The 24,368-nt window shown below is 44.7% G+C and overlaps 1 protein-coding gene across 4 annotated transcripts in view; it reads left to right on the top strand.

Moving 5' to 3' along the window:
* The window catches only part of Samd4a (sterile alpha motif domain containing 4A), a 210,977-nt gene that overhangs the window by 154,573 nt on the left and 32,036 nt on the right, over positions 1 to 24,368 (top strand). For 3 of the 4 annotated variants that reach the window (XM_058584645.1, XM_058584646.1, XM_058584648.1), the window contains exons 4-7: positions 2,752 to 3,015; positions 13,944 to 14,053; positions 16,184 to 16,270; positions 23,673 to 24,006. In XM_058584645.1, coding sequence (XP_058440628.1) covers positions 2,752 to 3,015; positions 13,944 to 14,053; positions 16,184 to 16,270; positions 23,673 to 24,006 — 795 coding nt within the window. The remainder of the gene's footprint in view (positions 1 to 2,751; positions 3,016 to 13,943; positions 14,054 to 16,183; positions 16,271 to 23,672; positions 24,007 to 24,368) is intronic. The other variant, XM_058584647.1, reaches the window with a different exon arrangement.

Genomic DNA, 24,368 nt, shown 5'->3' with positions numbered 1-24,368 from the left:
GGCATTTGCCCAGCATGACTGTCCTTTAACGTAGATTTGATGTTCAGCCTGACTCTAAACCCCTGGCCCTCTCTGCAAATACATCAGAAGATTGGTACCAGGCCTTGTGCTTGGTTGTCCCCACAGCTTGATTCCTAGAGTTATTACAGAACTTGGTGGCAACTGTAGAAATCAAAGGGTTTTCTCTCTGATATAGAGGATGTGTGGGGTCTTTAGTAGAAAGCCATTGATTAAACAAGGCCCTAGTATCTCAAGTACAATTGCTTTTTTTAGTTAGAGGCAGAGACCAGGTTCATGCCCTATCCCCTGTGACTTTAGTTAAGCACAGGGAAATGCGGGAGGGGAAAAAAAAAACTGTATAGGTCTCTATGTGCAAATCTCTATAAGCTCATTAAGTTAGGTAAACATAGCTCCAATCTCAGTAGCCAGTGGATTGGAGTGGATACTGGGAGCTTCCCTAAGGATGCCCAGAGGGTGGAGAGCAGCATTGATTTTAAGAAAATTTTAGGTAAAAAGGAGAAAGTTGGCTCCATTCAATAATGGAATTCAACTACTGCATATGTATTTTTCTCAGCATCCAAAGAAAGATAAGGACCATCCTGGTAGTTATCAATTAGTTATTGATGCAGTTATGTTCTCTCATAAGCCTAGGTGCAGAGCGGTTTCCGCCAGTTCTGAAATGTGGTGCCTCCTTGGCATGGCCTGTTGTCACCCTAATCCCAGCTAGGCTGAAAGACCCCCACAATTCCACTTGAGGATACACCTGGCTGGCACCATTCAAGGCCCCCACCTGCAGAGGTACCAGAAAGCAAAAAATTATCTAAGCTGGAGTGTCCGGCACTCAGGGCAGCCCCAAACAAGTCTGCCCTATTTTATAGAAAGACAGGCATGAAATGGATTTTCCGGATGTCCAGCTTTCCTTCCTATTGGCTTCTCTCTTCATTTTTTGCTGCTGCTTCCTTTTAATTTTTTTCCCTTTCTCCGCTTTTTTATTTTTCGGCTTTTTCCCCCCCATTCTTTGTTTTTCTTTTGCTAATTCTGCTCCAACCAGGTAGCAATGCATGTTTCCAGGAAGCCTTTTTAATTAGTTGTTCTCCAGTCTAGTAAAAATGAAAGCTGTTAGTGTCATTAAAAAAAAATAATAACCCCATTGCATATTTTAAGGGAGATGATAATTCCTTGCCTTTGATAGAATCTACTCAAATTAGAAATTTTGGGGGTTACAAATATAAGTTCCACAGCTTCCTTTTTTTTGGTAAATAAAAGCATTTCTAGCTCTTTTGGTTATCACCCTTCACACACAACTTTCTGGCCACAGAAGGCCGGATGGAAACATTGACTACCGGGGTATGAGCTCTGTTGCTCTCCAAGCTGGCCAAGCATTAGCAGCCCCTCATACCACTGCTTCTCCAGATGCCCAGCCTTTTGACTCTGGTCTTTATCTCTTAAGTGGGAGCACAGTAATCTGCTGCTCAGGTCTCTACATGGGTACTGCCCCACGAGAAACGCAGCTCAACAACGAGCAAGCCCTCTCTCTCCACTGGGATGTCTGGTCTACCTGCTAGAAAACACAGAAGGTTAATGCCAGCAAAGAAGTACCAGTCTGAACTTGGGAGAGCAAAAGCCTCACTGGAGGGGATGGAGCCTGAGACAGAATTTAATGGCTTCCCTGAAAAATGTTTAAAAATGCTTGTGGCTCAATTCCATGTTAGTACAGCAGCAGTCAAAATAAACTGGACCTGTCTCGGGCACTGGTGCTGAGAGAATGTTATGAATAGACTTATTTTGTAAAGTTGTCACTTTACACACCCAGAAAAACCAACCAAGGGTAACATCGGCTCCCTCGGCATTGATGTTGGTTAAATCCCTCCTTTGAATGCCTTCAACTTAATTTGGCTAGTTATGTGAGTTTTGTTGCTTTTTCCTAGTTTTCTGGAAAAGAAATAAAAAATGGGAGCTATGCAGATGGTGCCACTATGCAGGAGGACTGAACAGGCTGGTGAAACCTATTCCCAGCTCACAGAGAGCTCCCTACTGGCTTTTGAATGAAAGCCTTGTTACCTGAGTGTGTTTACAGTATAAAGTTTGGCATGAACTGGCAAAGACATGGTCAAGAATCAGCCCTTTCACCCATAGCTGCTGGTGTCCCATATCCTGAGGTCTAGGTGGTGCTGGGCCCTCCCCAAACCAGCACCGCCCTTTAGAGGTAGTAGTTACCTAAATCCCAGTTGGATGAACTAGTTCACCTTCTTCTAGTTCCAACCTTCAAAGATCCCCAAATGGTGACCAGCCTACCCACCTTCAAGAAGTCCTCCCTCACAACATGGGTAACGTCAGATTTTTGTACTTACCAAAAAAAAAAAAAAATTGCCCAGCACATTTTAGCTTCATTTTGGGCAGATGGCCACTTTGCCAGGCTGTCATTCTTGCCTGGTGTGAGCCCACTGCTCCAAATCCTGATTTGTAGAGTTAGAACTAAAACTAAATCCAGACCCACAAAGGCTAAGGCCATGTGTGTGGGCACCATAGGTTTAGCCTCCTCAGAGCAACCCAGTCCACCAAGCAATCCCCATAGCATCCTTGTTAAACACCCGGAGAGAAGGACCCTCCAGGCCTGCATTCAACCTGCGGCGCCCATGGGTGGATTGTCAGACAGCAGTATCTCTCAGGGTGCAAAGGTATTGTGGGTTCTTCTGCATCCCAGGCTAAAGGGGGGGGAATAACCTATTTCATTTTATTTTTTTTTTCCAGTTCTCTCAGGCCAGGCACACCACAGCCCTTTGAAACGATCTGTGTCCCTTACCCCACCCATGAATGTGCCAAACCAGCCTCTAGGACATGGATGGATGTCTCATGAGGACTTACGAGCTAGAGGACCCCAGTGCCTCCCATCCGATCATGCCCCCCTGTCTCCACAAAGCAGTGTAGCCTCTTCAGGAAGTGGTGGGAGTGAACACTTAGAAGATCAGACCACTGCTCGTAACACATTCCAGGAAGAAGGTAGTGGTATGAAAGGTGAGTGACCACATGAGGAACCACTGAGTCCCTCCCTTTATTTGGAGTCCCAAGGGTAAAGAGCTAGTCAGCAAGAGAGCAAGAGCCCAGTGCCTCTCCGAGGCTTATACCCGGAAGCCTCCCCTTCTAGAACTCCAGGGCTTGCCTTGGTGGAAAGGGCTCCCCCTTCCAGGGCTTCCTGCCCAAGCCCAAGGACCAGAGTAAGTGAGGTCAATACCTTCCTTTTTGTTTTCCATGCATTGACCCTCAGGCAACTGAATGGTCCCCTGCTAGCACTAGCAGGGGACAGGGTCATCTGTTTGTAAAGCCTCCAAAGCTGCTCCAGCCCTCTGCCTTGTTGCTGTGGCCAGGGACCTGTCGCTAATTCAGAAAAAAAACAATCACTGATCTTTTATCTATTTTTCTTCTCTAAATCTCTCTTAATGCAGAATTGCAGTTATACTTTCCTTTCTTTCTCCCTTTTTCTTTGATATCCAAAGAAACCTTTAAACCCTTTTCCCTGCATTGGTTTAAGGGACAGGAAAACACCTCTGAGAATCTCTGGTAGTGTTTTAAGCCTGATAATAGATTTGCAAGATAGGTGATAAAGGCCTTTTGTGCAGCCTAATAAATATTCCTACATTGCCTGGAGAATCTATCCTCTTCTCAAGATCTTCATTAGGAGATACAAATTTCTCAATTACCCGTGATCCGTTCAAAGAGGACGTGTGCGTGCATTTATTCTTAGACTCCAATTGTTCAAGGGTTAGAAGTCCTTAGGGAAAGACGCTCATCAGAGACCTACTGATAACTGTTAGATGGGGAAACAATCACCAGGACACCTTTGGGACTAAAATACAGCCCTCTGTGCCAGCACGAATATATAGCCGCAAGGGATGCTGTTTCTGACTTCCCCTTCTGTGATCACTGTTGACATAGGGTGCTCTGGACCCAGTCCTCTCCCCCTCATGGGAGCCTGGCACAGAAAGCCTGCCCACCCCTGCCCAGGTGCTAACTGTAAGAGGACACCAGGCTGAAAAGCAGAGCCCATGGACTTGGGGAATGAGATCAGCCTTCAGTCTTCCACTCACCTGCTTAGGCCTGTGCCCTCCCCATCACACCCCTATCCCATAACAGTTCCTGTGCTGAGTGACCCTAGGAAGTAGGATGTGTCTTGAAGTTTGCTTCTGGTGATATGTACAGGTCTTTAAAGGTACTTGACAGGCAGCAAAAACAATGAGTCTTTCTGGCATGGAAGAATTGTACATCCTCTTCTCTTTCATGTTTTTTGGGAGACTGGATCATAATTTTGGAGAACTAGCAAAACCCGTTGTGGAGTTTACACATGGTCCTGATGTTCATGCGGCTGAGTCCCAGATGACAGATAGCAGGTGAGGCTCAGCTATGCTCTGGGTAAGCCTGACTTGGCACCTATCACTGAGCATTAAAATACCGAGGGACCACTTTAGGCTAGCTTCTGAGCAGGTAGATTTCAGCATCTGGATGGTCTGTTTCCAGGACAGTGTATTTGATGTTCTAATCAGTAACTCTGTGGGAGGAGGCATTGGTGTGTGTATTGAGTGGCAAGAGGACACTGTGGCAAGGCCATTCACGGAGGTACTTGTCCCTCCCAGGGGAGAATACTGATCCCACTGTAGGGATTTTTGCACATTTGTTTTCTTTCTTCCTTTTACTTTATTTTCTTTCTTTTTCTTTTTTTTTAAGGACTTAATGCACATACTACACATCCCCCAAAAAAGTAGGTAAAGCCATGCTCATTGTGTGTTGGCATTTTGGGGTAAGAAATGAATAAAGAGTTTTTTGAGGAGTCATGAGTGAGAGAAAAACTGAATGAATGTCCTATTTCTGTTTTAGGATAAAAGCCAAAATCTTACAAAGTTCAAGGACTATCTCCCATATGTATAAGCTTATTTGATTCCTTTCTGAAGAATTGGTGAGAATTGTCTCCTCGGAGCTTATGTAATCAGAAAATGACTCAGACAAGATCTCACACTGAAGATTTTCTTTATAGGCCTATGCATGTTGATCAGAAAACAGGCTTTTTGATGGTTGGAGGAAACAAAGCATCCTTTTCCATGTATTTACACCTTCTCAACCTATTTAACTTTCCTTCTCCCAGAGAATTGGATTGAGATTCAGGGTATAAAGTCACTAGCATATTAAATGGCAAAAAAGAAAAAAAATTAAAGAAAGGAACATCATAGACGAGAAAGGGTTCTGTTTGTAGGGAAAGTATATTTGCAGTTCGGCTGACAAATCAGAGAGCAGAAAAGTCCATACCTGAAAATTCTAGCATTCCAAAGTGTCACAGGACCAATATTTAACACAAATGTCCTTATCCAGCCCTGCTGTGAGATGGCCACCACTAAGAACTCATCCACATCAAAGATCATTCAAATCAGCTCCTAGGAGCGTGTCCAAGAAGCTCCCTGTAACATACCTGTCCCAAGGGCTTGTCATTTATTTCTTCATGTCTAAAGCAGATGCCAGTTGAAATTTCCAAATTACTTTGTGCTTTTTGGAGAAATGAATTATGAAATCAAGTGAAGTATTTCTAAAAAGATTTAGTGCTTCCTCCTAGACCTCCACGTGCTTATTTTCTTGTGACCCAGGCCCTTTCACAAGAACATGTTCTGCCTCAGGATGCCATCACCAAATTCTTGTTTTTCTAATTTTTCAGTACCCAACTTATATGAACAAAGTACCTGTAGGAGAATTTGGAAGATTTCCCAAATCTTCAGGGAATGCACATTATCCTCAGCTCACACCTTGGGAAAAGAATAAAACGCTACCACAATTGAACTTGATTTAGTGCAAATTCATCTTTCTGACCAGCAGGTGTGAATACTTTGCTGAAATACTATATTCACCCTTTCCTTCCTTTTCCTCTAGACTAGCCAGGTTTGGCTGCAGTCATGCCTTAGGAATGTTCCTCTTGGCAAGAAACCTCTCTCGCCCTTTTTATTTTTCATATGCATTGATCTAGCCGTATTTCTGTTTTGTTATCAGCACACTCTGCCACTATGTTCTCTCCCAGGTAGACCAAGTCCTGCTCTCAGAGGAGTGACATCATCTGCCTGTTCCACTTTGTTTTTCCTTTCACCGTAAATACCTATCCTGATGGTTTAAGCTGGCTCCAAGTACAGGCAAATGTCCCTTAGGGCTGGGGGCTCAGGCTATAATTTGAGGCTCAAGAAAGAATGGGACTGACAACTCAACTTGAAATCAACTCAGGAGAGGTACAATACTGAGCTCAAATATGAAATTTTCCAGCTTTACCATTCCCCGGGGAGGCTCCTGGTTATACACGTTTGGAGTAAACATGCTAGCTGTGGTCTCAAATTCATTTGTCCTTGTTTCCCCAAAATTTCACTCTGACTTATCCCAAGGAAAGGATTCTTGATTCTGTGAGAGTTGGTACTTGGTTATAATCTCTTTCATTCTCTGAGCAACACAGGATCCAAATGTGCTCCCTTGGCTCTTCTCTCATACAAAGGCTTCAGGGAAGAGAGGGAGAGAGGGAGAAGAAAAGATAAGAAGGAGTAGGAGGCGGGGGAGGAGGAGAGAAAGGAAGAGGGAGGAGAAAGAACAGAGAGAAAAGACATTCCCATAGTTTTCTAGATAGACAAGCAGTCAATTGGTGGAAGCAGCATATTTGCCCCTCCTATTAGCATCACATCCTCAAATGCGATATATGAATCCAACACCTAAAAACTTCTCCTAATGCCAGAACTGTTGATGAGTGGTGTGGCTATGATAGATGATATCAAAGAGAAGGGATATTTACAGGTTCACTTTTGTCTTCATTCAAGTCAGTGGACTCTTCTGAGCACCTGCTGGAAGAGACTTTGGACTGATTAGCTCTGGGAACACTGAAGCAAGATAGTCCCACTTTGGGGGACTCACTCTCAAAGGAGCAGAAAACATCTCATGGTTTTTTTCTACTGTGAAAATATGTTGTCTTAGAGACTTGCCCTGGGTTGGGGTAGGCACCAGGAAAGGCTCTAGTTCAAAGAGAAAGGAAGTCAAGGAAAGTTCCCAGGAGAGAAGAGGCCTGGAGAGGGGCCTCAGATTGTGATTACAGGTCAGTCAGTATAGAGAAGGAAAGGCATTCTGTGCAGAGGGAATAGCATCACAAAAGCACAGAGAGGAGAGGCGCTTAACCAAGGAGATCCTGTGACAAGAGAGTGAAGGGCACGCGGGAGATGGGGTCTGGAGAGGGGAAAGCCAGACCCTAAGCCTTTTGAAGGATTTTCTCTTTTAACCTGAAAGCTGTTAAAGGAATTTCTGCAACAGAATGACCTGCCTAGGCTTACATATTAGAAGCAGGACCCTCTCAGCAGTGTAGCAAGGTATATCAAACTGAGGAGGGGATGGGGATTCTGGATTTGGAGGCCAGTGGAGAGGAGGAGGATTTTTCAGAAATAAAGGAAAATGAAGTTGGCCCAAGGCAAGCAGCAGTGAAACTGGAAACAAAGGAGTATGGTCATGGGATCTCCATGAGATAGAGTTGAGAGGGCTTAGTAACTAACTAACTGAATGTGGGCAGTGATGGAGCAGGAGGCATTTAGGACAATGCCCAGGTTTCTAACTGGGACATTGGGATAGCTCTTGGTGTCATCTATAGCAAAGTGCTCATGGGAGGAAAAATAGAAGGGAGAAACAGCATGGGGCATGGTGAATGTGGGAACTTGTAGAACATTCCAGTGGGGTGTGCAAACCTCTCAGAGGTCCCCTGCTCTACAGGGTACCATGCTCCTCTCTGGCCCAGCCTGATTCTTCTCTGTCTGCCACTCTTTATTTGCAATTTCAGCATGTTGTAAATCTGTAAGGAAGTTCCTTTGAGGGACTTTATTCCAAACATCTGGATAGAAACCCAAAGATTTGGATTCTTTGCAGGTGAGTAGTTGCCTGTGTGAGTGGGTAGAGATTGGCAGTATGTTTTCAATATGAGCCTCAGCATCACCTTTGCAAATTAACAACTGCATGTATCTTAGGACATGTGGCATCATGTTGGTACAAAAAAAAAAAAGAGGTAAACTGATGTGTTATTTGCATACAGATGTGATAAAGGTAAAAAAAGAAACTCTGGACTCCAGTAATCTTGATAAGACACTTGGTCATTAGTGATGGAAAGGGCCGCTGACTGTCAAAAGTACGCTATTTGCCTTTTCTATGGAATTTCTCTTGGCTGAAACTTGGGTAAACTTTTTCTCTCCATAGCAAAAAAAAAAAAAAAAAATGTATTGCCTTCTCTGAAATACCTGGTTTGGGGTTTGGAGTTGGTTTTGAAATGTAGACCTTTGATCCTCTGCCTCTCTCAGAACGAGACTTAGAAAACCTGAGAGGTGAGATCTTTTTTAAGAAAAAGGAACCTGCCAGAAACCCTGGGAGAAAGGTTGTGAATACAGCATTTCTGAGGGTCATAAAGGTCCAAGTGATGGAATGGGAGTGACACAGCTTCATGCATGTCTGGGACACTTTTCACATAGCTATCATTGAAACTAGTCATTATTTTCAGAGTATTGGCTTTCCAGGTGGTGCTTTGAATTCATTTTAGTTTAATAAATTTGCTTCACATTTCTTTTTTCCCCAAACGCTAACACGCAACCTTCATGAACAGGTCCTCTTGGTCTCGGGTCCTCACTGTTCTCAGGCTGAGAGAGTTCTCATGACTTTGGGAAGCAAATTGCTGGAATTCCCCCAGGTCCTAAAGGTCTTGGGACTTGTAACCTCCACTCCTTCAGCTGAAGTGCTCTAAGGAAGAAGTAGGCATATGGAGGGTAGCTTTGGATACTGATCACTGCCATGATTTAATGTTGTAAAATTTGCTGCTTATAGAACAGCACCATGGATGTCCTGGTTGATGGAAATGGCAGGGAGCGATTTAGTCCCTATGATTGCACCTAATACTGAAGAGTGAGTATTTTACTCCAAACTAGGCTATCTCCGTGCCTTCTAAGACTCATATTTGTCCCCACAAGCAGGGAGGTCCTCCTGGAGCCCGCTATGCACACTTCTTAGCATCAAGGAGCATGCTCAAGAGGATCCAGCTCCGAAGGAACCAGAGACCAAAGCTCCTTTGTTCTTTTGCTCAGAGGCTGGAATAGCGTTGGGTTGTTCGTTGTGCTATGGCCAGAAGCAAAGATAGGCTCTGGTAATCTTGATGGTGCCACTAAACTTCTGTGCTTTGTTCTTGAAAGAAATACTTTGCCCTTTACTTCAAGGATGATGAGTGGCTTTCCCTCTTGCCCTTTGGTTGGCTTTCCCTCTTCCCTCCCTCAGAGACCAAGAATGCAGTCACATCTTGGAGAGAGAGTGGCTCTGTGAGGTGAATGGGATTCTGTCTCCCATTCCACCAGGAGCACCATGCATGAGCCCTCTTACGGAAAACTGTGTTTATGTCTTCCAGGGATTCTTTATTTTCTGCTCCTCATGTTACTTCCCAAGTTCATCCTATCTTTCTCTCTCCTGAGGTGTCCTTGTTTGTGACTGGGTGTTGCACAGCTTGTTGACCTGGCTGTTATATTCAGCTATAACTGCTGTGGCTTTCATTGGAGAAAAGCAGCCCACGTTCTCATTGGAGCTAGCTTCTGCGTGAGCTGTTGTGCAGGCCACAATATCTCTCTAGCTGATTTACACAAACTCTAAAAAAAAAATTAGAAATCAGCATAATTTAAAATTTTATCCCATTGGTAAAGATCAATAGATAAATACAGAACTTATTCCAAGATGGGTATAGCACAGTTATCAAGAATGGCCATCAGAAAATACACCAGTATTGGCTGCCACCACATCTAGAAGGAGCTTCATGAAGGATGGAGACTATGGCATGGGAGACCACCATCAGTACATGGATGGTGGTGCTTTCTCCTAGAAACCCCTTACCTGCTGCCTTGTCTTCCTATACCTTCCCCACAAAGCCTGACATTTTAAGGCTCCCCCATGGCTCTCTCCTAGTCTCACTCACTGATCCTTATCTGAGTAATATCACCTACTTCTGTGACAGCCACCATGAACAAGGTGGCAAGGCAAGTTGTTCTCCAAGCTCACATCTCTCTTTTAAAATTTTGACCAGTTGAATTCTCTCCTTGGATGACCTAAGCATCGACACTCATGTCATGTGATCAAAATGGAGTTCACCATTTCTCCCCAAATCTGCTGATCATGTGTTTTGTCTTACCAAATTGACAGCCACCATCTTTCCAGCACATTCATCTGATTATGCTTCCACTGCTCAGATCTCAGCAGACTTTCATCACCCACATGACAAAGTCTACTCTACTCTCCTTGTTTCAGCATTTCATATCTCAGTCATCTGACACCTCTGCCTATGTGCTCCACCTGTCTCCGGCCATTCTCCTCCATTCACCACCATTTGCTCTACTCTGAATGCTCTCTTGGCTCTATGCTTTGTTTTCTACTGTTCCTGCTTTTTGAGATGCCTTCCTCAATATGGTCTGCCCAGTGGACTCCAAGTTGGGCTACTCCAAGCAGCAAATTGCAAGATGTTGTTCCTCAGTCTCTCAGGCAAACTCAAATGCTCATTATTCTGTACTTCTCTAGAACTTTGAGTATACTCAGCACAACTGCAGCTATTATAATCTTTTGTATGTGAGTCAGCCATGCTTTCTGGATTAAATAATGTCCCTTGATCACAAGGACAGGTCCTCACAGAGCCTGCCTCCCATCAGAGGGATTTGGTAAATGTTGAAGGAGCAAATATCAGGATTCCCACACTTGGCAAGGAATTCAATTTAGCATATAGTCAAGGCTTTTTTTTTCTTTTTTTCTTTCTCATATCGTATGAGAGAGTGACTTTCTAGTTTGGGACTTCCATTGGTATGTCCAGCAGGAGCAGTCCATATCAAGTTCAACATCTGGGCATCAGCCACAGGTGGGAGCCCTGAAGGTATTTGTATGTGTACCTTCATTTATGTATCAGCTTCTCTAGGAAACAGTTCTGAATCTCCCCTTTTTGCCTTTGTCTTCCAACCATAGCCACAGTTTCACAGACTGAAAAAGGAAAATTTAAGCTTATATCAGGTGGTTCTTAGATTGCATCCAACAGGGTGGCATCTGGATCCTGGAAAAAGACCTATGCTTTTAGTTAGAGTTCATCCCTGGCTAACACCTTACAGAATCTAGCATCCCAATCATTGGAATTCCTGACTTGGGTAAATGAAATGGTCAAGGCTCTCAGTTCTCTGGTTTGTTTCCTTCTTTATGTAATTTTGTTTTAATTACTGACAAGGGAAGGTGAACACCACCAACCCAGGGGAGAAGGGTTGGTAGGCTATATTCTTAAGAATTGGGATCTCCTCTTTGTTCCTTAGTTCAAGCTGCAGGAAGGAGAACTCTTTAGAGCTCTCCTGGGCTAGGCTCTAAGATGCTCTACAAACAGCAGCAGTGTGTGCCTGCCTCAAAGAACAGAAAGCCAGAGGAGCTTACATTTCCTAGGAATGCATCCAGAATAGCTCTTCAGGAAGGCCTAACTCAGCCTGTTGTGAAATTGTATGAAGTCTTTTCCAGGAAAACTACTCCCAGTGACCTCCATTTTGATTAAATGAGTAAGGTAGGCCCTTCCATGCCTCTAAGAGAGAAACTCTAGTTGTCAAAAGAGTTTTATATTAAACAAACTAGTACTGATTGAACTGAAACTTTCCAACCTGAGACTTGTCCCTTGTGCTTCCTGACTCTTAGACACGCTGTTGTCAACTTGGCTTATAAAGCACCCAGTCTGCAACAGGATTCAGTGACTGAGGATTCTGTTTGACTTATCAGTAGATTTGGCCTGACTCAGCTATAAGGACCCTTGGTGAAATTTGGTCCAGGAGATTGCTTCATACTCCTTTGCAATGAATTGGGCCCAGTTGTGGCACTGGGTTAACCATACTTCTCTGAATAATGGTCATTACATTTTCTGAGCAGTGACTTAAGACTTCTCAAAGATGTGAGTAGCTATCATGAAACCTGATGACAAAGCGGTAAAATATAGGTGGCTTGAAAGCTGGCACTGTAGCTATGATTATGGCTGCTCACTTGCAGAAGCATTAGCTCATTTCAACAGAAACAAAAGTACGTTGGAGAAGAAAGTCTGATAATAGCTCTGGGGTATCACACAAGGGAATGTACCAGACTCCTGAGATGGTATGTCCTGGACTCTTGACCCAATATGGTAGTTTGAGTGGAGGAGGATGTAAAGGGTTAGTCGGATGTGCCTGGGAAGCCTTGTCTGTTTATGGTTTATGATGTTCCTAGAGACACTCTTTTGTCACAGTAGTTCGAAGGGCTTCCGAGCATAGAATGAAGCGATTTCTAGCCTGTGATAACTGAGTCTGTTCCTAAAAAGCCATCAAATGCTCCATTCTAATTATTCAGAAATTCCCTTTCATAGGCATTTGCATGACAGCAAGTCAAGACTCAGCCTCAGGAGTCATCCCAATCTTCTATGTCTTTGAGTGTCAGGAGATCATCCCCCATTCACAGTCCCTAACTTGGTTTCGTCTGCCTAAGAGGCAGAGCCTGATTTCAGAGTTGGCAAGGCATCTTTCATCAACCTGGATATTGACTCAAAACATTGAAAAATTGGAAGGTTGCCACTTGTTTTGAAATGTGTGTGGTTGGTCAGTGCTTCAGAATAAGGCACTTAGTAATCAACGGTACAGAATCTTGTGATGAACATGGTTAATTATTGGTAGTACTTCATGGAAAACATGAATAACACCCAATAACCCAGCACTTCAAAGTACCTTGCAGTCTGTGATTTTTCAGTTCTACCACTGATGGGCTATTTTTTCTTTGTTTTAGGAGAAGATACAAAGTAGGGAAGAGCTGAGACTTGGGAGACCTAAGTTCTAGTCCCCATTTCACCACATACTTGTTCTGTGATCTAGGCCTCCTGACTTAATGTTGTCAATCTGCAAAATGAGGTGTGGTGGAAAGGAAGATGATTCTGGAAATTTTTCAAAGATCCTATCCACTCAAAAACTCTGACTTAAAAGACAATGGGCAAATGCTTTGTTTTGGTTGTACTTAGCAAGGTCATAATTCTGAGGATTTCCAGTAATAACTGCTATTTAATTTTAATTCTAGAATCCCAAACTTGGGGCTTATTTCAGGTGTGTTGGGGGAATTTCTATTATTCTATTTCTATTATCTAGCCAATCTTTGGACCTTTTGAGTGGTGATATTTTTGGTTGACATACAAGGAAGAAGTTGAAGATATATCCAGCTATGTTCCATAGCTTAGAGGAATGATCAGCAGACACACCCCCACCAAAGAGATAATGCCAGGTCCAGGATGCCCTTTATCCCACTGAGGCCTAGGGAGGAGAAAGAAAGATCAGGCTAGGTACTCCATTGACTTCCCTTGTAGGGGGGACCATTGTTACCTGGTTTTCCTGTCTCTGCAGAAGGGGCTGAAACAACATACGGCAATCTGCATTAAACCTACAAAGAAATTATCCTAAGGATGTAGACTCACTGTATCTTGTTTTAACATTTTAAATTGGTTCTTTCCAAATCAACAGTGAACTGGTCATGCTCAAGCCATGGTTTCTTTATTTTTTTTCAAGAACTCCTTATGGAAGCTATGGATGACCCTCTGCCCAGCAAACTACCCACACAGTCGCAAATTGGGGTATAATTTCAGGGAATTCCTGTATGCCTTGAAGCCCAAGGACCCCAAGTTAACAATCCCTTGTCTGAAGTAGAACCAAGGAACCCACCGGCAGGAATGTCATCGCTAGCTCAAGACTTCTGAGTCCATTAATTTGCTGCCAAAATTAAGTAGTAACATCAAGATTTATTTTTTCTTTTGTTCTTCTGACCATCACCCTCTTCCTCTCTCTGTTCCCACATCTTTTGTCCCCTCCTCATGTCCCCTCTCATTTCTTTCCCCATCTCTTGCACATCTTGCACCACAGATGTTCCAGCCTGGTTAAAAAGCCTCCGCCTGCACAAGTACGCCGCGCTTTTCTCCCAGATGACCTATGAGGAAATGATGGCCCTCACCGAGTGCCAGCTGGAGGCTCAGGTATGTGCTAGAAGGATCACCCCCCTGCGAGGGTGAAGCTCAAGCCCCAGACAGGCCCAGGCCTATATCCACCCAGTAGCTTGCCTTGTTCTAGGGATGCAGGGGGCCGGCTGCATCCCCTGGTGAGTAAGGCTGAGCTCTTGCCTCAGAGTCCAATAGGAGGCAGAAGACAAGCCTACAACCAAGGAGTCCTGAGGGTGTGAGGGCCAGAGAGAGTTAGGAAAAGATAGAATCTAAGTACACACTGGAAGTTCAAAGTGCGAGGGAGGAATCAATGGAGCCTCTGAAAAGTGACACTGGGTGAGGGTCCCAAGGAGTCATCTCTGCTTTGGCTTTCCTGGCCCTCTCCCTCTCTTTGCCCACCCAGGGCTTGTTTGAATAGGAACAGGTCCACTTTCTGCTGTCCAGTCCAGTCACATATCCATTAACTACTGACGGGACCAGTGAAGAAAGGCACCAGGTCATGCTTCAGACCTGCCCCAATACTTTTGCAGAATCACATTTAAGCTAGTTTTCGTTGAGATTGGAGTAAATTGTTCAAAATAATTTTTTTTTCTTCTAAACTGCCTTGAATAGCATGGGAAAATGATTTAGAATTAGATTTCCCCAGGTTTCAGATTTCACTTTCCTTGTGAATGCCATAAAAGGACAAAGTTCCTCCTTCCTTCTAAAGCATCCTTCCCCACGTACAGGATGCCAAAGGCCAGTCAACAGAACCCCTGAAACTAAGCATGTCTCCCACCATGCTGTGTTCTGGTCAATAGATCTGACCGATGTCTTTGTTTGCCTTGTTTAAGATGCTATTTGCATGTTTCAAATTGACCTCAGTTTTCTTTGAGCAAAGATTTTAAAAAACTTATTTCCCCTGCAGGAAGAGGAGAATGGCTGGTCTGGATCATACCTCCTGGCAGATCTCTGGTTTCCCATTGCTTATTCTGTCCCCTCAGTTAACCTCTGCAGGCCTGGCTGAATACCAGTATTGAGAGCAAGACAAAGCCCAGAGTCACTGCACATTCTCCCAGAATGAAAGGCACTAATTTCGACTTCCTAACATTTCTCCTACTGCTTTTTGGATCTCGTTCACTCCTTGAGATCCCAGGAATTGATGAGAACCCTTTCAAAGAGCATTTTTGTGTTTGGGTCAGAGTTGAGAAAATAATCGAAGTCATCAGTTGTTCAACTTGAGAAAAAAACAAAAAATAATTAACACAGAAGGCAAAAGCAAAGCCTGACACAAACTTTTCAGGGGAACTTAATTCACTTTGACCTAAAGTTAAGGCTTAACAGAAATATACTCTCCCCATGTCTCATCTTAGACATCTTAGAAAGTGGGTTCATGTGTCACTTAAGTCTTAATATTTCTAAGTAAAGTAGATGTTACTAGGGTTCCCATCTTTTCCTTTATTAAAAGAAATTCAACGGAAGAGTTGTACCAGGGTAGAGGTCCTGAATCTGCAAGCCAATGGAAAAGGGACCTTCAACTGGGGAATTTGCAGGATCTATAATTAACAAGTGTCTGACAGAATCCTTAGGTTCTACATTGCTATAGATTTAAGAAGATAAAATCTACAATTCTGGGAATCCTAACATTTGCCTGAAATGATGAGTGAATTATGGATTTAGGTTAATTTTCTATTCTTATTTTCTTTATGGAAACAAAAGAAGGCCTGCAAGCTAATGTTTTAAAAAGTCCCTGTTTTATAATACTCCACGTGGACTGTATGGGGCTTTCCTATAAACGCAGGAAAGGTTTGAGAAAACAATGAATAGTTGATGAGGTTGGGACCCCAGGGAAAACAAGAGGGACTGTAGAAGAGGGTGTTTGACCTAAAATTATCTTCTAAGACTATTGAAGAAATGTCCTGCTGGGTGGAATAATTGGCTATTCTGTATCTCTCTGTCCTAAAGGTCACATGCAAAAGACACAGGCAAATGTGTAGACAGGTGGAGTTAGAATATTTAGTAAGAAGATGTTTCTGACAGAGGTGCCAGTGAGAGAGACATACATATCAACTACATGTGAACCCGTAGGAACCAAGAAGACAGCAGATGACTAAGTAGCTTCTGAGGGTCTCTAAGTCAATTCTTAAAAATATGTTTTAATTAAATATTGATTATATTTAATTCCAGAATGTTACCAAAGGTGCAAGACACAAAATTGTCATCAGTATTCAGAAGCTCAAAGAAAGACAAAACCTCCTGAAGTCTTTGGAAAGGGTAAGTGTTCAGGGAGTGAGGGAACCTTTCTACTTTCATCATGGGAAAATGGATCAAGGAAAATTCTCAGTTGAGAAGGTTATTAGCAGAGGTTAGAGAAAATATCATGCAGTCTCCTTAGCAAAGTCAGAAAAAGTGAAATGACTTTGATGTGAGGTTTCCTGGTTACACATGCTTCCTTGTATCCTGGGTCCAAGCTGCCGGTGACTGGCCATCCCAGGCCTCTGGTGAGATGCTGTCAAATTGCGTGTGCATCTGCCTTTGCTTTGTAAGCCCTTGTAGAGATCTGCACACCAAGGTGTACTCCAGGTTCCACCGAGAGGATCCAATGCATTGGGCAGGCAGACACAGTTGGCTCTCGAGAGAATGGTTTCAGATTTTAATTTAACAAGAAAAGGAGTCCCCCCGACTCTGATAAGAACCATACTAAAAATGTAGAATGCTGGAAAAAGTTATTCTGACATTAAAAGCAGTTCTCAGGTGCCCACTATCTTTTTGTTTGCTACTCACACAGGTTCATTTCTTAATCTTGTATCTGGAGGTCATCCTGGTAAAATTGTCATTTTTTAGGACGAGGTATCTGTAATTTTATCTAATGAAGAGCCAGACATTGTTCTGAACACAAGCAAACCAGTGTTGCTTCTGTCCCTGGAGCTGCGGTTCTTGTGCACTAGTGTTGGGAGTGGTGGGTGGAAAGTTCTGTAGGTATTTGAAAGTTATAGTGTGTGTATGGTAACTTTACCTCAGTTATCCCATGGAGACTTTGAGAGGGGACAAAATATTGAGCTAGGCAATCTCAAGCAAGTCTGATGAACACAAACATTTTAATGGAGTAGGAAATTTAAAAAACTTATTCATAGAGATGTGAATGTGTGGAATTTTACATATACAATAGTTACATTTAGTGGCACATCATAAGTTATATATTTAGAGAATATGCATATTAACGGGCACAGTGGTACATCCCTGTAATCCCAGCTACTCAGGAGGCTGAGGCAAGGAGGATCACAAGTTCAAGGCCAGTCTCAGTAATTTAGTAAGATTCTGTCTCAAAAAATAAAAATCTCAGTGGTAGCACACTCACTGAGCTAATCCCAGCACCACAAAAAATAAAAAATTAAAATTAAAAAAAGAATGCGCATACAAAACATAACAAGGAAAATTTCTTTTAAAACCTCTGGATGTATATCAAGAACTATGTAATGTTTTGAACAACCAACAATAAAAAATTAAAAAAAAAAAAAGAACCTGACTAAAGAAAAAGAAAAGAAAAAGCAAAAAAAAAAAAAAAAAAAACAAACCTCTGGATGGACAGACAAGTAGGAGCTATTCATATTCAGATGCACATCCACACATCCATGATTAAACATATGCTCTTAAAATGCATTACAGTGAGGTCCCCAAGTGAACCTGAAGCTTTGTTGTTCGTATTTTACGTAAACTCCTTTGCCAAAAAGCTTGTCTGACTAATCTTTGCCATTTTTAATCTAAGAAATTGTTCTCTTTGGGGGAACATTCAACAGGCCAATTTACTGTTAGAAAAGTACAGCAGTTATTTTGCATAAAGATTAGATTGCTAAGCATGAGGATGGAAGCATGATTTTTCCTTTCTTCTTTCTGGAGCATCCTTCAGGAATTCATTCATACCTCCATCACTGAGGAAATGTACCTTCCACTTCAGAGATGAGAGATTAAATTGCTATTGCTTTATTGCAGTCTTGGGCCAAAATCAGAGCACTAGGGCAGCCAGGTAGCACAGGTGGCCTGATCCATCTAGGCTTTGATAAGTCAGTGATGTACTATGTCCTAGAGTCACACCTAGAATAGAGCTGACTCCACATTCTAGTCAGTACTAGACTGCTACTGACTGCCAGGTCCCTGACATGGGAATGTTAAAAAGATGCCACGTGTATAATGACTTTTCAAGGCTAAGAGGAAAGCAATACTGAGTTTGACTTCATCGAGAGGGTGAAATCGAGCTTCAGTGACCAGGTTGAGCTCACTTCAGAATGCCTGAATGTTTAGATGCTCTGCATACTGTCCCTTCAGGAGCTGGTGGCCTGTAGGTGGAGAGGAACCTCTCAGTATATGCAAAGGACTGAGCCCCTGGGGCCGGGAGGGCTGCCTCTCCTGCTTCTTCTGCCCTTTGAGGATGGGGGTTGTTGATCACCTGTTACCACTGATGGCAAGTGACATTCAAATCAAGCATCCCCAGACACCCCTCCAGCTGACTGTGCTGTTGGAAATGTTGTCACCATGCCCTTGCCCCCTCCGGCATTCTTACCTCACATAGAACCCAGATTTCTAAGGAGATGGCTGGGACCCCGCCCGAAGCTAGTTCATAATCAGTAGTTGCCACAGATGGGCTCTGTGTCCAGAGCTCTTCCATTCAGTTCCTGAACACTTACCAAGCAACTACTTGCACTTGATTTGCCCCATCCACTGGAGGCTGGCCGTGAGTGGTATGTGGTTCCTGCTCGAGGGTATTCTGGGGTATGCACTGGGATGACCTCACAGCACAGTGTGATCAGCGTCATCCCCCAGGCAGAAGGGGGAATCTTCCTGGAAAGAAGCAGGCCACGCTGCACAGGTTTGGAGGGAAGCCTTTCCAGGAGCTCGATGCTGCTGGGAGACTCAGGAGGAGACTGTGGCAGGGGCTTGATGGGACCTCGAACCACAGCAGAGGCAGTGAGGATGGAGACGGATGGGAGGCCTCCTTTAGAGGGCATTCAGGGATCATCAGGAGGTCTTGGCTTAGATGTTGTGGCATTTGGGGACAGAAATATAGGAGGAATGGGAAGAGCGTGTTCAGTTGAACTAAAATGGGAAGAGGGAGTTCAATTGAATGCGCTGAGTCTTGAGATGCCTGTGGGACACTCAGAGATGGCAGGTTGGTGACCAGAAGAACAGGTCTAGAGTCCAGGAAACAGCAAGATCTGAATGATCCAGTTGTGGTCATCTGTACATAATTGGTAGTTGGCACTCCCCAGATGTGTGTGTCAAGTGAGAAGAGCCCTGAGGTATATCATACCAAACAAAAAAGACCCAGTGATACTAGATAATGATGAGCCCTGAGCCATGCCCACAGGGACAGGAGAATGTTGGAATCAGGAATTCCATCAGGTGGCATAGATGTGACACAGTGAGGACTAAACATTGTCCCCTGGAACTGGCCATCAACTGGTCACTACAGCCATGTTGAGAAAAATTGCAGGAAAGGGGGGCAGACAGAAGCAGAAACCCACAAATCAGGACTGTGGATGTGTAGCAAGACACCAAGTATGGAGCTATAGGCTTCTCAAACTATTTGATAGAAAAGGAACAAGCAACAGCATGGTGGTTACCGTTGATTTTTTTCAACATTTAATAAGAAAAAAAGGTCTCCACATGCTTTGAGATATCATCTATTCTTTCCTATTGACTTCCAGATTGTGAAATGGAACCATTTATGAACCTGGAATTGTGGTGTGGAGAGAAAGGATCCCACATTTGTGTGTGTTCTCTCTGTCTCTCTCTCTCTCTCTTACACACACACACACACACACACACACACACACACATTCACCTAGTTCCATTTGTTTCCCCTTTGAGAGAGAAAGATGCTTCTCTGGAAGTCTATACCTTTTCTTTGGACTCTTCCAGATCTTGTTCTTGAGGTTGGATCTCATCAACTGCTGCAGAGAAACAGCAGTTAAATTTAATAGCATTAAGTAATAGATATTTCCAGAATAATAATGTTCTATATAGTACAGTGCATTTGATAACTTTAAAAAATGTTCCACACATATCAGTGCATCTGACCCTGACAGCAAACCTCCTAAGCTAACAAGATAGATGATTGTTTTAAGAGGAGGAAACTCAGGTGAGTCCAAACTTCTTAGCAAGGCACCCTGGAAGAGTGCTCCAGCTTCATTGCTGGGCACCTTTCACCTGTCCTTTCTGTCCCCTCGTGTTCTTCACTCTTCTTTTTTTCTTGAAGCACCAACGCACACAGAGAGCACACAGTAGCAGTCAGGGGTCCCTCTTCTCTGTCCCATAGTTCCTTCCCTGCCCTGACACGAACATACTCTATGGGTCCCAGGAACCATCAGCATCTCAGGGTGATGACGTCTTTGCTTTTATATATCTCCAATGCAGAACAGCTCCTGGCTGATGTAGGGCTCAGCAGCTGATTCATGAAGGAAAAGAGAGAGAATGGATCTAAGTAGACTCAGGAGATCTGTTATATGAGAATCCAAATCCTTCTCACATGAAAGGAAGGATGGGGCCAGGGACACATCACATCAGTGCTGGGGACACTTTGGCTGCCAAAAGCTCTCTTTTCCAGATGTTTTGTGCCTTGTTATTGTCACATGCTCAGGAAAGGCACTGAACCAGCCTTTCTATAAGACCTAGGAAAGTCAGGCCAGAGCTGGGCTTGTTGGACAGGAATTTCCTTCCTACTCATCCACTGAGCAATCACTGGGCTGCTGCCTCCATGGACCAGATTCCCCATTATCTGCTTACAAATGAGCTCCTCGGCTCGGCACTTTTGAATGGGCATATTAGTTATTGGACAGCTTCATTTGCCTCTCTTTAATTTAGGATTATGTTTTGGGTATAAAGGATGGAGAGAGGCTTGTCAACATGGAAAATTAATTCCCACAGCTAGTCGAGCATGCTAGGTTGGGTCCCATTCAGGCTGTTTTCCGCCTGCTTCTCAACGTGGGCACTCGGGGCTGAGTTCAGGGATTCATGCTAAAGAGGTAGGAATGCAACATGATGGTCACAATGCCCCCACCCTCTGGTGCTGACATAAGCAGGGGTTAGGCTAACTGGTTGTTAGCTAAGTGTTATCTTTAAGATAGTGGTTTGAAGTCCATGGGGCAAAACAAAACTCCACATGATCCCTGGGAAGTTATATTTTACAGAGTGTCCGACATTATTCATCATGTTTGTTATTTTATTTTTTGGCACGGTTGCCCCAGTAGAAAACATAAATGAGATTTGGACTTGGGGCATGGATGTTTTCTGTTTGAAGTTCAGCTCTGAGCATCACCCAAATCCTTTCTCCTCTCAACCAAGCCTTTTTGCCAGGTGACAAGGGCAGGTGAGGGTCTGGTGGCAGTCAACAGTGTCTCCAGTATTGCATGTGCTCACCTGAGTGGCAGACACAGGGATGGTACAGCAGGGACACATGCAATGCCATGTTCCCCACTCAGCTTACCCATTCTCCCTTTGTGGGGCCACATCTCTTTCTCTCTTTTCTTTCTTCTGCTTAGTACCGGGCTGGGCAGGAGCTTGGTACCCTCACAACACAAGTGTTGGACAGGTGCAGGAACCCAAGGGAGGGCCAGAGTCCCACAGGCGGCACACAGTTGGGTCAAGAGGGGCAGTAGGCACTCCCTGAGCATGAGTTAGCTGGCTTGCCTCCTGTGCCCTGCCCTGCTCAGATCACCAGGCCCAAAGTCAAGGAAGTCATGCACACCCTGGCATCCAGATGCTTCCAGATGTTGGGAAGGGCTGGTCCTGAGGCAGCTGAGAATTAGAATGATGAGCACACACCCACCAGTCTGTGTGCCCAGGGAAGGCAGTAGACTCTGCAGACCTTCTTTAACAGACTGGGCAGTAGCTCCAGCCAGGTTTGGAACACTTCTGGTGACTAATTAGAAATTTACTTCCTTCATAAAACCTTCATCCCAGTGAGGCTAAGGCACAACTCAGACTCTACTCCCAGTCCTTCCAAACAACAAAGCAGGCCACTGCGGACGACAGGGTGTGGCTGCCCAGAACTGAAGCACATGAGTCCAAGGCTGCCGCCCTTGGCCTTCCTTTCTCTGCTCAGCTGATTGGAAAGGTTTGGGTGCAGGCATGATTGTGTTCTAGATGTTTGCATCCCATGACATCTTCAAGTGATTTTTTTTTTCTCAGTAAGAGAGGATCCCAGGGACAGTTTGGGTACTCAGGGCATCAAGCTTTTAAAATTATGTCCTTGCTATTCTGGGCTCTCAGAAGATAAAGGACTTCATTTGTAATCCAGGCCCTGGTTGGCAGTCCTTCTTGGGTCCCAGGGAGAGCTGTGACTGCATGAACACTGGAGGCAGCATTGTGGCCGAGGGTCCTGCCACCTACCCTGCCAGGGAACAGCCCAGGCCTCCAACCACACTCCTCACCACCAGGGCCAGTCCAGAGTTTGTCTGTCACTCGTCCCAGAATCAACGTTCCTTTTTCTAATAAGTAACAACCAGCACATCCAAGTAGGTGCAGAATGGTCCGAGTTTATTTTACAACATAGAAAGACATGAATATGTGACTTATACACATTTTAGCATACATACCTTAAACATACATACCTTCTAAAACTGTTGCTCTCCTTCTGGAAAACCTTCCCTGATTTTCCATCTCATTTAGAATAATTTCTGACATCACTGCCCCTGCCCTCAGGCCTTCATGACCCCTGGGGGCCCCTGAGACCTCATTTCCCATGCCTCTGCCCTCAGCCACCCTCCTCCACTGCAGACCACCTGTTGATCCTCGCACAAGCCCACCTCAGAGCCTTTGTCCTCTCTGTACCCTGGGATGCTTCTTCCTGGGGACATCTTCTAGTGTCACCCCCTCCAGAGAACTCCCCTCATGTCAGCCCTGGCCTGCACCCCAGACCCTGGCATGATGGATCTATCTCATGGTAGGATGTAAAGTTCCCTTGGGAATGCCAAAGGCTGTTCCCACCATATGCCCATGCCTGGCATGCCCCTGCCTGGCATGGTGCTTGGTGCGTAGAAGCGCTCAACACATCATTCACAAAGCAGGCGTTATAACCTGCAGCCATAAAAATACATCATTCAATTACCCAATGAAGGAGGTATGATTATTATCCTCATTTGGTCCACAGGGAAACTGAGAGACAGAGAGGTGAACTCATTTGTACAAGGACACACAGCAGTGCCTAAATTCAAACCTGGGCATCTGCCCCCAGAGTCTGCTTTTAGTCACCGCTCTGTGCTGCTAGTGTCACAGGCTGCGTGAAGATGTGCATGAAACAGAGTCCTTTATCTGGAATAAGGCTTATACAGGACACAAAGTCAACTATGACCCAACTTTGTGATACAAATTCTAAAAGGTATGAGTGTAAAATAAGAAACCCATTTTGCAGAAAAGTGTCGAAGGCAAGGAGAAGCAGTGGTCACTTGTAGACAGTGGGATTTTCAGGTGGTACATATTTTTCTCACTACACAAATTTGTATTTTCCAAATTTTCTACCTGGGCTAATGTAAGAATGATGAAATAAAAGTAGAAACTTGTCTGAGGCTCACACTGAGGAAGAGGTCAACAGCTGTGAGTTCTGAAAACAGCTCAGAGCCGGGGAGGTATGCAGGTGGCACTCACCCAGAATCTAACACAAGTCTTCTCCCTGCCTGTCCAGGACATCATCGAGGGGGGCAGCCTGCGCATCCCCCTCCAGGAACTGCACCAGATGATCCTGACTCCCATCAAGGCCTATAGCTCCCCGAGCGCCACCCCGGAGGCACGCCGCCGGGAGCCTCCAGCCCAACACCAGCCCTCCCTGATGGGCCCTGAGAGCCAGAGCCCTGACTGCAAAGACAACACAGTGGCCACCAGCGCCTCTGCCAGCGCCTCGGCTGGGGCCAGCGGCGGGCTGCAGCCACACCAGCTGAGCAGCTGTGATGGGGAGCTGGCTGTCGCCCCCCTGCCAGAGGGGGACCTGCCTGGGCAGTTCACACGCGTCATGGGGAAAGGTATTCTCTTTCATACCACTAAGCAGAGCTCCTGAGGGGCTCCTGGGTGCTGGGTAAACTGCCTGTCCACGTCGATGGCGGGACCTGTGTTTTCCAGATAGGAAAGTGTGGCTCAGGGTCATGCCATGCGGAGTGGGACTCCAGGCTCTGAGCCCTGCAGGCTAGGGGACACTGTGTCAGCCCTCTCATTAGAGCCCACTGGACCAGGGGCCCTGGGAGAAGAAGGTGGGATGGATCCTGAACAAGTAAACTTCAGGAACAAACCACTTGGCAGCTGGTCCCCCATCCAAACAGGAGAGGAGAGAAAAGCAGCAAAACAGAGCTGCTGAGCACAGAGCCCAGAATGCTCCCGGAAAAAGAAT

This window comes from Marmota monax, unplaced genomic scaffold (genome assembly GCF_021218885.2).
Source record: "Marmota monax isolate L192 unplaced genomic scaffold, Marmota_monax_Labrador192_F-V1.1 WCK01_AAM20220418_F8-fsc00001, whole genome shotgun sequence".
Taxonomy (NCBI): domain Eukaryota; kingdom Metazoa; phylum Chordata; class Mammalia; order Rodentia; family Sciuridae; genus Marmota; species Marmota monax.
Note: the sequence above shows the minus strand (reverse complement) of the source record. Positions and strands in the feature narration are given on the sequence as shown.